The sequence below is a fragment of the Scyliorhinus torazame genome, chromosome 3 (genome assembly GCF_047496885.1).
Source record: "Scyliorhinus torazame isolate Kashiwa2021f chromosome 3, sScyTor2.1, whole genome shotgun sequence".
Lineage (NCBI taxonomy): Eukaryota > Metazoa > Chordata > Chondrichthyes > Carcharhiniformes > Scyliorhinidae > Scyliorhinus > Scyliorhinus torazame.
Genome location: NC_092709.1, coordinates 250,120,921 through 250,133,520, shown reverse-complemented (window position 1 = coordinate 250,133,520; position 12,600 = coordinate 250,120,921). Strand labels below are relative to the sequence as shown.

At 52.7% G+C, this 12,600-nt stretch overlaps 1 protein-coding gene across 1 annotated transcript in view; it reads left to right on the top strand.

Moving 5' to 3' along the window:
- Positions 1-12,600, top strand: part of atp8b5b (ATPase phospholipid transporting 8B5b) — a 502,620-nt gene that overhangs the window by 141,801 nt on the left and 348,219 nt on the right. Inside the window, exon 6 of the mRNA XM_072497094.1 lies at positions 3,300-3,361. Coding sequence (XP_072353195.1) covers positions 3,300-3,361 — 62 coding nt within the window. The remainder of the gene's footprint in view (positions 1-3,299; positions 3,362-12,600) is intronic.

Genomic DNA, 12,600 nt, shown 5'->3' with positions numbered 1-12,600 from the left:
TTCACACTTCTTCTGCACCCCCTTGTTGTGGGGGCTTAAATAAATAAATTTGTGTGTTTTGGGTGCAAGTTCCAAGTAAAGAATGGAACAAAATTGCGATCCACAGCAGGGTCTCCTCTACATGCGGCTGCTCCGCTACACACCACACCGGAAGTATTGATAGAGTTACTTTCACAGGCTTGAGCTGCTACTGGCCCAAGCAGCATATGTCTGTTAGCACCTCACAGCTTAGCCTCAGTCATCTTCAACACTGGGTTTGTAACATGTAGAGGTAGGATGTCCTCGGTCTGATCACCCTTCACACAGGATGGTACCTGGTTGTCCTGCCTTTCCTCCTCTTCCGTTCTGTTGTGAGGGCAGCAACATCTCCCTCCTAATCTTCTGCCTTACCTCTGCTCATGGTGACTGGCTTCTATGGCCTCTTTGTGCAAGGGTGCCATGCCCATCTTCTATGCTCTTTCGCACAAAGTGCTGTGCACCTTCACGAGCACAATTATTTTCCTGGCACCTGGGTGCATGAATCATTTGGGGCAACATTAATTGCCCTGTGAGACCATAAGCCCCATTGTTATAATCCCTGTGTCCTTGTGGAGGTCACAATATAAGGACTATCAGATTCCCCGTGACCTCCACAGAATATGAACTTCCCATTAACGGGGGTTGGGATTTCCCCCTGAACAAGGTGAAACCTCACCTGTATATAAACCCCGACCTAGGTGCAGTTCGAGGAGGGAGTGCAGGTTATTGTACATCGAAATGAACCCAGTCTTTGTTTTCTCCCTGCTTTCTATGCGTACTACTTTGGTGGATTCTACATCCAACTTCCTATATTTTGAATTTGTTTTGTGCCACTTCTGGGGCTGTGAATACAATTTTAAGGCAAACTCCACAGAACTGCCCTATCTCTCCAAAGGAGTCCCTTGGCAATGAAAAAAGATTCACCAAGTTCAAACCTCTTACCAGGCCTACTTTGCACACCTAGATCCACACGCCTAGGTAACCAAAATCAGACTCCAGTGGAGCTAAATGATGAGTTAAATGGCCAGCTACCTCTAAAAGGTGCACCTGTCCCTATGAAAATGAAAAATGCCATGTTCTCCATCAAGGCGAAAATTTGGGCCATCATAAGAGAACATACACAAATTCTCATGGGAAAAGAATCCAACCTCCTGTCTAGTGGAAATTAGTTCCCACTTTTAGGACTCTCGTACGAGAATCCCACAATTTGCAATTTGTAAGACAGTGAGGGAAGACTGCTAAACCACAGGAGTGATAACACTGGCCAATAGGTATCTTTTATATTAAAGCAAACTTTAATTTAAACAAAGAATCATTCACATTAGCAACACAGTAACAGCTTTCCAATTAATAGTTACAACAGTTCTTAAATAATAGGGGGAAAAAATCTTTAACACGCTATATACATCTGCCAATATATATTCCAATTAAGCAACCCAATATAGTTCAAATGTAATTTATAAATAAGGTTAACAATAAGGGTTACTTTGATTTGAATTGATTTTTTGTCACATGTACCGAAGTACAGTCAAAAGTATTTTCCTGCGGCCAAGGGAACTTACACAGTGTGTACATAGCAGACAAAAAAAGAATAATCGACAGAGTACATTGGGTTACAGTGCCGAACAAGGGGTCAAACAAAGCAAATACATGAGCAAGAGCAGCATAGGATGTCTTGAATAGTGTTCCTGCAGGGAGAGTAGTGGAAGAGTCTAGTAGCTGTGGGGAAGAAGCTGTTCCAATGTCTGGATGTGCGCATCTTCAGATTTCTGTATCTTCTGCCTGATGGAAGGGTCTGGAAGAAGGCAAAGCCTGGGTGGGGGGGGGTCTCTGATAATGCTGTCTACCTTCCTGAGGCAGCGGGAGATGTAGACAGAATCAATGTGCGGGTGGCAAGCTTGTGTGCTGCGTTGGGCTGAGTTCATCACACTCTGCAGTTGCCTGTGATCTTGGGCCGAGCAGCTGCCATACCAGTTGTTTCTCTGTGCAGACCTTTGGAGAGAGATCCTTTCAGGAACAACGTGAAAATCATTCTGACTTGTCAACTGTTCAACTTAAAAACTCACAGTAGACTGCAAATACACAGACAGCCCTGGTTCCTCCCATTAATTACATCATCTGTATCCCAAGTAGACGGCATTCTCCAGTCTCCTCCCATGGCCTGCTTAGCTAGGACTAATCACAATCCCTAATAAATTATCTACCCCCAGCAAACCTTCTAAACATAAACAACATTCGATTAGCCATCTAAATGTAAACAAGTAAATGGTTAACCTGATCGCCTCACCTTTACAACCCCTTCATCATAGAATTTACAGTGCAGAGGGAGGCCATTCGGCCCATAATCTGCACCGGCTCTTGGAAAGAGCACCCTACCCAAGGTCAACACCTCCACCCTATCCCCATAGCCCAGTAACCCCACCCAACACTAAGGACAATTTTGGACACACTAAGGGCAATTTATCATGGCCAATCCACCTAACCTGCACAACTTTGGACTGTGGGAGGAAACTGGAGCACCCGGAGGAAACCCACGCACACACGGGGAGGATGTGCAGACTCCGCACAGACAGTGACCCAAGCTGGAATCGAACCTGGGACCCTGGAGCTGTGAAGCAATTGTGCTATCCACAATGCTACCGTGCTGCCCCTTAATCACAGATTTAACAGATATACTGCCTGTATATATTTGAACCCAGGCTTTTTAGTAACTACTACAACCAAATATAAAATATAATACATTAACAATTTCCTACATTCATCACACCACTTCTGGATGAGAATCATTGGACAGAACTTTCAGCTTCAGCAGAATGTTAAACAGGGAGAGGCTCAGCTATTTATTACACGTGCTGCCTCATTTTGTTTTCCATTAACTTCAGTGTACATAACAGGTGTTTGATCTGCCTATTTTATTCCTTCCTGAAATTCAAAGTTCTGCCCATTATTTAAATTTTAAAATGGCAAAGGCAGAATACTTTAAAATGGAAACTGATCTAATTTGTATACTCAATAATAACTATTAGTTCTATTTACTTTTTTATTGAAATCTTACCTGTCTGCCTCGCTAAGTCAGTTTGTTGGTGTTATGCCGATTGAATTCACCTGCACAGTTGAGTAAGACATTGGCCCATGTATCAGTATTGAGATATAAAATGCATTATTTTCATTGAGACAAAAGGTTTTTGCATAATGTAAATTCAAAGTGTTACATGTTGCTCTAGTTAGAGATCAATTTTCTCTGAACTGAACTGATTTTTATCATTTGGTTAATTTTACAGCATCGCTATCAAAGTGACAATCAGGTGAACAATCGGGAGGTTATGATTCTCATCAATGGGAAGTAAGTCACACCCTTTTGCTGTTTGTTTGACTTCCACAAATGAATTATATCTCCATTTATAATTGTGACATAATGTTCTGCATATAGGTCTTGAACAAGATCTTCCAGCTATGAGAATGCAATAGTTATCAGGAATTCAATTATAAGGGGAATAGATAGGCGTTTCTGTGGCCACAAAAGAGATTCCAGGACGGTATGTTACCTCCCTGGTGCTAGGGTCAAAAATGTCTCGGAGTGGTTACAGGACATTCTGGAGGGGAGGGTGAACAGCCCCTGGTCGTAGTACACATTGGTACGAATTACATAGGTTAAAAAAATATATAAGGAGTTAGGCAGGAATTTGAAAAGTAGGACCTCAAAGGTAGTGATCTCAGGATTACGACCAGTGCCACTTGCTAGTCAGAATAGAAGTAGCAGGATATATTGGATGAATATGTGGCTGAAGAAATGGTGTGAGGGGAGAGGGTTTCAGATTCCTGCGACATTCTGGCCGATTCTAGGGGAGTTGGGACCATAGAACATAGAACATACAGTGAAGAAGGAGGCCATTGGGCCCATCGAGTCTGCACCAACTACTTAAAAAAATATATATATATATTTATTCAAATTTTTCAACAAACGCTCCCCCCCCAATAAAAAGAAAGAAACATGAACACAACAATCAAAAATTATACAAAAATTATACATTGGATTTCCCCCATATACAATAACCCCCCATATGATATTTAAAAGCACCAATAGGGAAGCCCCCCCCCATCCAAATGCCCCCCCAAAAGAACCCCCCCCTCCTCTGTCTCCCCCCCCCCCGCCCACCCCTGGGCTGCTGCTGCTGCTGACCTCCTCCTAACGCTCCGCGAGATAGTCTAGGAATGGTTGCCACCACCTGAGGAACCCCTGCACAGACCCTCGCAAGGCAAACTTTATCCTCTCCAGCTTGATGAACCCTGCCATGTCATCGATCCAAGCTTCCACACTAGGGGGCTTCGCATCTTTCCATAATAGCAGAATCCTCCACCGGGCTACCAAGGAAGCAAAGGCCAGAATACCGGCCTCTCTCGCCTCCTGCACTCCCGGCTCGTCCGTTACCCCAAATAATGCCAACCCCCAGCTCGGCTTGACCCGGGCTTTCACCACCTTGGACATAGTCCTCGCAAAACCCCTCCAAAACCCATCCAGTGCCGGGCACGACCAGAACATATGGACGTGATTGACCAAGCTTCCCGAGCACCTCCCACACCTGCCCTCCACCCCAAAGAACCTACTCAACCTCGCCCCTGTCATATGCGCTCTGTGAGTAACTTTGAACTGTATTAGGCTGAGCCTGGCACAAGAGGAGGAAGAATTAACCCTACTCAGGGCATCAGCCCACAGACCCTCATCTATCTCCTCCCCAAGCTCCTCCTCCCACTTGCCCTTTAACTCCTCCACCGAGGCCTCCTCCTCTTCCTTCAGCTCCTGGTAAATCGCCAAAACTTTGCCTTCTCCGACCCATACACCCGAAATCACCCTGTCACGAATCCCCTGTGCCGGGAGCAGTGGGAATTCCCTCACCTGCCGCCTCACAAACGCCCTCACTTGCATGTACCTGAAAGCATTTCCCAAGGGTAACCCAAACTTCTCCTCCAGCGCCCCTCGGCTCGCAAACGTCCCATCGATGAGCAGGTCCCCCATTCTTCTAATCCCTGCCCGATGCCAGCTCCGGAACCCCCCATCCATCCATCCCGGGACGAACCGATGATTTTCCCAAATCGGGGACCAAACCGAGGCTCCCAACTCGCCCCTGTGTCGCCTCCACTGCCCCCAGATCTTCAACGTCGCCGCCACCACCGGACTCGTGGTGTACCTTGTCGGTGAGAGCAGCAGAGGTGCCGTCGCCAGCGCCCTCAGGCTCGTGCCCACACAGGATGCCATCTCTAACCTCTTCCACGCCGCCCCCTCTCCCTCCATTACGGATCATCGCCACATTGGCTGCCCAATAATAGCCGCACAAATTCGGCAGCGCCAGCCCCCCCCTGTCCCTGCTCCGCTCCAGAAACACTCTCTTCATCCTCGGGGTCTTATTCGCCCACACAAAACCGATGATGCTCCTACTTACCCGTTTGAAAAAGGCCTTGGGGATCATAATGGGAAGGCACTGGAACACAAAGAGAAACCTCGGGAGGATCGTCATTTTGACCAACTGCACCCTACCCGCTAGTGAGAGTGGCAGCATATCCCATCTTTTAAAATCCTCCTCCATCTGCTTCACCAACCGCGTCAAATTGAGCTTGTGCAGGGCCCCCCAACTCCTAGCTACTTGGATCCCTTGGTACCGAAAGCTCCTTTCCGCCCTCCTCAGCGGTAGCTCATCTATCCCTCTTCCCTGGTCCCCTGAATGCACCACAAAGAGCTCGCTCTTCCCCAAGTTGAGTTTATACCCCAAAAAGTCCCCAATCTCCCTTAGGATCCACATGACCTCCGCCATCCCCTCCACTGGATCTGCCACATACAGCAACAGGTCGTCAGCATACAACGACACCCGGTGTTCCTCTCCCCGCCCCGGACCAGTCCCCTCCATTTCCTGGACTCCCTTAGTGCCATGGCCAGAGGCTCAATTGCCAGTGAAAACAACAAGGGGGACAGGGGGCACCCCTGCCTCGTCCCCCGGTACAGCCGAAAGTACTCCGACCTCCGCCGATTCGTAGCCACACTCGCCATTGGGGCTCTATATAGCAGCCTGACCCAGCTGATGAACCCCTCCCCAAACCCAAACCTCCGCAACACTTCCCAAAGATACACCCACTCCACCCGGTCAAAGGCCTTCTCCGCGTCCATAGCTGCCACTACCTCCGCTTCCCCCTCCACCGGGGGCATCATAATCACATTGAGGAGCCTCCGCACATTGGTATTTAATTGCCTACCCTTCACAAATCCCGTCTGGTCCTCATGGATCACCCCCGGGACATAGTCCTCAATTCTCGTAGCCAGCATCTTTGCCAGCAACTTAGCATCAACATTGAGGAGCGAGATTGGTCTATACGACCCACATTGCAGTGGATCCTTGTCCCGCTTCAGGATCAAAGAAATCAGCGCCCTAGACATTGTCGGGGGCAAGGTCCCCCCCTCCCTCGCCTTATTGAAAGTCCTCACTAGCAACGGGCCCAGCAGGTCCACGTATTTCCTGTAGAATTCAACCGGGAACCCATCCGTCTCCGGGGTCTTCCCCGCCTGCATGCTCCCCAATCCTTTAACCAACTCCTCCAGCCCAATCGGTGCCCCCAAACCAACCATCTCCTCCTCCTCCACCCTCGGGAACCTCAGCTGATCTAAGAATCGTCGCATCCCCTCCTCCTCCGCTGGGGACTCAGACCTGTACAGATCCTCATAGAAGTCCCTAAATACCTTGTTTATTCTCACCGCACTCCGCACCGTATTCCCCCCCTCTATCTTTAACTCCACCAATCTCCCTCGCTGCCTCCCTCTTACGAAGCTGGTGTGCCAGCATCCGACTCACCTTCTCCCCATACTCGTACGTCGTCCCCTGGACTTTCCTCCACTGTGCCTCTGCTTTCCCTGTGGTCAACAGGTCAAACTCCGTTTGGAGGTTCCGTCGCTCCCTGAGTAGCCCCTCCTCGGGGGCCGCTGCATACCTCCTGTCCACCCTTAAAATCTCCCCCACCAACCTCTCCCTCTCCCTCCCCTCTCTCTTCTCCCTGTGGGCCCTAATGGAGATTAGCTCTCCCCTGACTACCGCCTTCAGCGCCTCCCAGACTACCCCCACTTGCACCTCCCCGTTGTCGTTGGCCTCCAAATATCTTTCAATGCACCCCCGCACCCACCTGCACACCTCCTCATCCGCCAACAGTCCCACATCAAGGCGCCACAGCGGGCGCTGGTCCCTCTCCTCCCCCAACTCCAGCTCCACCCAATCTGGGGCGTGGTCCGAGATGGCTATGGCCGAATATTCCGTTCCCTCCACTTTCGGGATTAGCGCCAGACTCAAAATGAAAAAATCAATCCGGGAGTAGGCTCTATGGACGTGGGAAAAGAAGGAAAATTCCCTGGCCAGCGGCCTGACAAACCTCCATGGGTCCACTCCCCCCCATCTGGTCCATAAACCCCCTGAGCACCTTGGCCGCAGCCGGCCTCTTACCCGTCCTGGACCTAGAGCGGTCCAGTGCTGGGTCCAGCACCGTGTTGAAGTCCCCCCCCCCCCATTATCAAGCTTCCTACCTCCAGATCCGGAATCCGACCCAGCATGCGTTTCATAAATCCGGCATCATCCCAATTCGGGGCATATACGTTCACCAGTACCACCCGCACCCCCCTGCAACCTACCGCTCACCATCACATATCGACCTCCATTATCCACTACAATATTCATTGCCTCAAACGACACCCGCTTCCCCACCAGTATTGCAACCCCTCTGTTCTTCGCATCCAGCCCTGAATGGAAGACCTGCCCTACCCATCCCTTTCTCAGCCTAACCTGATCTGCCACCTTCAAATGTGTCTCCTGGAGCATAACCACGTCTGCCTTCAGTCCCTTTAAGTGCGCGAACACCCGGGTCCTCTTGACCGGCCCGTTCAGGCCCCTCACATTCCAAGTTATCAGCCGGATCAGGGGGCTACTCGCCCACCCTCCCTGCCGACAAGCCATCTCCTTTTCTAGGCCAGCCACGTGCCCGCGCCTGCCGCACCCTCCAGTCCCCCAGGCGGCGGACCCCCGCCCCGACCACCTCTCCTACTTCCAGCTCCCCTTTGGCCAATGCAGCAACAACCCTGTTCCCCCCCCCTCCCCCTCCCCCTCCCCCCGCTAGATCCACATCTAGCCATTTTGCTCCCCCCATAACACTCCCGTAAGTCAGCTGACTCCTGCTGACCCCGGCCTCTCCCGCCATTCCATCGACCCCCCCAGTGTGAGAATCCCCCCTCCCCTTGGCAGTCAGTGTGCGCTCCTCTCCAGCACCGCCCTTTCCCCCCGCCCCACCCCCGTCCTTCCCTAACACGGGAAAAAGCCCGCGCTTTCCTGAGCTGGCCCCGCCCCCTTTGGCGCAGCTCCTTTTTGCGGCCTTACCCCAACTCCCCCCGGGCCTCCACTCCCCCTCTTCCTCCGTGGGGGCCTGCCCCTCCAACACCGACGCCCACACTCTCCCACAGCCCCCACATCAAATCCATTCACCCATCCCCACCCAGCACTCAAACAAGAAGAACATTCCCCAAACGTAATAAACATAGTGAACACAGTAAACATCCCCCCACAACAAACCTTCAATTTGAGTCCAACTTTTCAGTCTGTATAAAGTTCCATGCCTCATCGGGCGTTTCAAAATAGTGGTGCCGATCTTGGAACGTGACCCACAATCGCGCTGGCTGCAGCATACCAAACTTCACCCCCTTCCGATGGAGCACCTCCTTAGCCCGATTGAAACCAGCTCTCCTCTTAGCCACCTCCGCACTCCAGTCCTGGTAAATTCGGATCTCCGTGTTCTCCCACCTGCTGCTCCGCTCTTTTTTGGCCCATCTCAGGACACACTCTCTGTCCATAAAGCGGTGGAACCGCACCACTACAGCCCTTGGCGGCTCGTTGGCTTTGGGTCTCCTTGCCAGGAACCGATGAGCCCCATCTAGCTCCAGGGTGTAGTGCACAAAGACTCCGTGAGACGAATAGAGTGAAGTCGATGAGGCTTTATTAAGCGTGTCTGTTTCCCCGCAGCTCGATAGTAGAATGGCCTGCGGGGGAGGACTCCGGCTTCTTATACTCCGCCTTCAGGGCGGAGCTAGAGGTCAACGGCCAACCAGGACCCGGGATCTGTCAGCCAATGACATTAGGGCTTCCAGTCCCACATGACCCCCAATACATACTACCACATTCACCCCTTGTCAAAATGAACCCGGCGGGGTGATGCTTCGTATGGTGGTAAGGGTTTACAGGGCTGGTCCTGGGAGGAAAACATTCACATGGCAATACAGTATTGTACAATTTTGTCCTGTTTCAACTATTTACAGAAGGTAGCGGGAGAAAAGCAAAATGTTCTTGTGAAAAGTCCATATATTGATTTAGATCGATGCCACGAGTCGGTCGGGCGGTCTGGTCGTCCGTGTCGATCGCCTTGGCCCCGGTGGTGGTGGTGGTGGTGCTTGTACCGGTGTTGTCGTCTCCGGGAGCCTTACGGTTTCAGCTTGGGCTTTATTCTTGGTCGGGCCTGAGGGGAGGGGAACCGATCCTCCTGGGAAGGGGGCGGTTGCGGGGTGCGGCGGTGGCAGGAAGGGGGGGGGGTTGGGTGAATGGTGTCGGGGGTGTGTGTGTGTTACCGGCGGGCGCCAGATCCCGCAGGGAGACCGTGTTCTGAAGGCCGTCGGGGTACTCCACGTAAGCGTACTGCGGGTTCGCGTGGAGGAGGTGAACCCTTTCGAACAACGGGTCTGCCTTATGTGCCCGCACATGCTTTCGGAGCAAGTTGGGTCCTGGGGCCGCCAGACAGGTCGGCAGTGACGTTCCAGAGGAGGATCTCCTAGGGAAGACAAGGAGACGCTCATGAGGCGTTTGATTAGTGCTCGTACATAATAGCGACCGGATGGAGTGGAGAGCGTCCGGGAGGACCTCCTGCCACCGTTAAACTGGGAGGTCCCTGGACCGTAGGGCCAGTAGGACGGTCTTCCAGACCGTGCCGTTCTCCCTCTCTACTTGCCCGTTCCCCCGGGGGTTGTAGCTGGTCGTCCTGCTTGAGGCTATGCCCTTGCTGAGCAGGAACTGGCGTAGCTCGTCACTCATGAAAGAGGACCCCCTGTCGCTGTGGACGTATGCGGGGCAACCGAACAGTGTGAAGATGGTGTTCAGGGCTTTAATGACTGTGGCCGCGGTCATGTCAGAGCAGGGAATGGCGAATGGGAAGTGGGAGTATTCGTCCACCACATTAAGAAAGTATGTGTTGCGGTCGGTGGAGGGGAGGGGCCCTTTGAAATCGAGACTAAGGCGTTCAAGGGGCGGGAAGCCTTAATCAGGTGTGCACCATCTGGCCTGAAAAAATGCGGTTTGCATTCCGCGCAGATGTGGCAGTCCCTTGTGACTGTACGGACCTCCTCTAAAGAGTATGGGAGATTGCGGGACTTGATAAAGTGGAAAAACCGAGTGACCCCCGGGTGGCAGAGGTCCTCGTGGAGGGTTTGGAGGCGGTTAATTTGTGCATTGGCACATGTGCCGCGGGATAGGACATCGGACGGCTCGTTCAGCTTTCCGGGACGATACAAAATCTCGTAGTTGAAGGTGGAGAGCTCGATCCTCCACCTTAAGATCTTGTCGTTTTTGATTTTGCCCCGCAGTGCATTATCGAACATGAAGGCTACCGACCGTTGGTCAGTGAGGAGAGTGAATCTCCTGCCGGCCAGGTAATGCCTCCAATGTCGCACAGCTTCCACTATGGCTTGGGCTTCCTTTTCCACTGAGGAGTGGCGGATTTCTGAGGCGTGGAGGGTCCGGGAGAAAAAGGCCACGGGTCTGCCCGCTTGGTTAAGGGTGGCCGCTAGAGCTACGTCGGAGGCGTTGCTCTCGACCTGGAAGGGGAGGGACTCGTCGATGGCGCGCATCGTGGCCTTTGCGATATCCGCTTTGATGCGGCTGAAGGCCTGGCAAGCCTCTGTCGACAGAGGGAAGGTCGTGGTCTGTATTAGGGGGTGGGCCTTGTCTGCGTACTGGGGGACCCACTGGGTGTAGTATGAAAAAAACCCCAGGCAGCGTTTCAGGGCTTTTGGGCAGTGCGGGAGGGGGAATTCCATGAGGGCGCGCAGACGTTCGGGGTCGGGGCCTATTATCCCATTGCGCACTACGTAGCCCAGAATGGCTAGCCGATTGGTGCTAAAAACGCACTTGTCCTCGTTGTACGTGAGGTTCAAGGCTTTGGCGGTCTGGAGGAATTTTTGGAGGTTGGCGTCGTGGTCCTGCTGGTCGTGGCCGCAAATGGTTACATTGTCGAGATACGGGAACGTGGCCCGCAACCCATGTTGATCAACCATTCGGTCCATCTCCCGTTGGAAGACCGAGACCCCGTTTGTGACGCCAAATGGGACCCTTAGGAAATGGTATAATCGCCCGTCTGCCTCGAAGGCTGTGTACTTGCGGTCACTTGGGCGGATGGGGAGCTGATGGTAGGCGGACTTGAGGTCCACGGTGGAGAAGACTTTATATTGGGCAATCTGATTGACCATGTCGGATATGCGGGGGAGAGGGTACGCGTCTAGTTGTGTGTACCTGTTGATGGTCTGGCTATAGTCTATGACCATCCTTTGTTTCTCCCCTGTCTTCACTACTACCACCTGCGCTCTCCAGGGACTATTGCTGGCCTGGATTATGCCTTCCTTTAGTAGCCGCTGGACTTCGGACCGAATGAAGGTCCGGTCCTGGGCGCTGTACCGTCTGCTCCTAGTGGCGACGGGTTTGCAATCCGGGGTGAGGTTCGCAAACAAGGACGGGGGTTGCACCTTGAGGGTTGCGAGGCCGCAGATAGTGAGTGGGGGTATTGGGCCGCCGAATTTGAACGTAAGGCTCTGTAGATTGCATTGGAAATCTAATCCCAGTAAGGTGGGGGCGCAGAGTTGGGGAAGGACGTTTCGTTTGTAGTTTTTGAACTCCCTCCCCTACACCGTTAGGGTAACTATGCAGAATCCTTGGATCTGTACGGAGTGGGATCCTGCAGCTAGGGAAATCTTTTGTGTGCTGGGATAGGTGGTCAAGGAACAGCGTCTTACCGTGTCGGGGTGGATAAAGCTCTCCGTGCTCCCGGAGTCGAATAGGCATGGTGTCTTGTGGCCGTTTATTAGCACCGTTGTCGTCGTCGTCTGGAGTGTCCGGGGCCGAGCTTGATCGAGCGTAATTGAAGCGAGACGTGGCTGTAGTAGTGGAGTGGGGTCCGTTGTTGCCGTCCAAGATGGCGTCGGGGATGAACAAAATGGCTGCCTCCATACATCGCACATGGCTGGGGTGTCACAAGATGGCGGCGGGGGTGGACAAAATGGCCGCCCCCACGCGTCGTACAGGTCTGGGGTGGTCCAAGATGGCGACGCCCTTCCTCCCCTCGTGGTGGCCGGGACCCAAAATGGCGGCGTCTGCGGGTCGCACCTGGGGCACTGGGGGGGGTTGGGGAGCGTTAGGACCGCGCGGGGCTCCCTCATCTCTGGGGACAGCGGTGGTCGGGACCCAAGTTGGTAGCGCCGGCGGGTCAGACGTGGGGCGCGGGGGGGGGGGGGTTTGGGGGGCGTTAGAG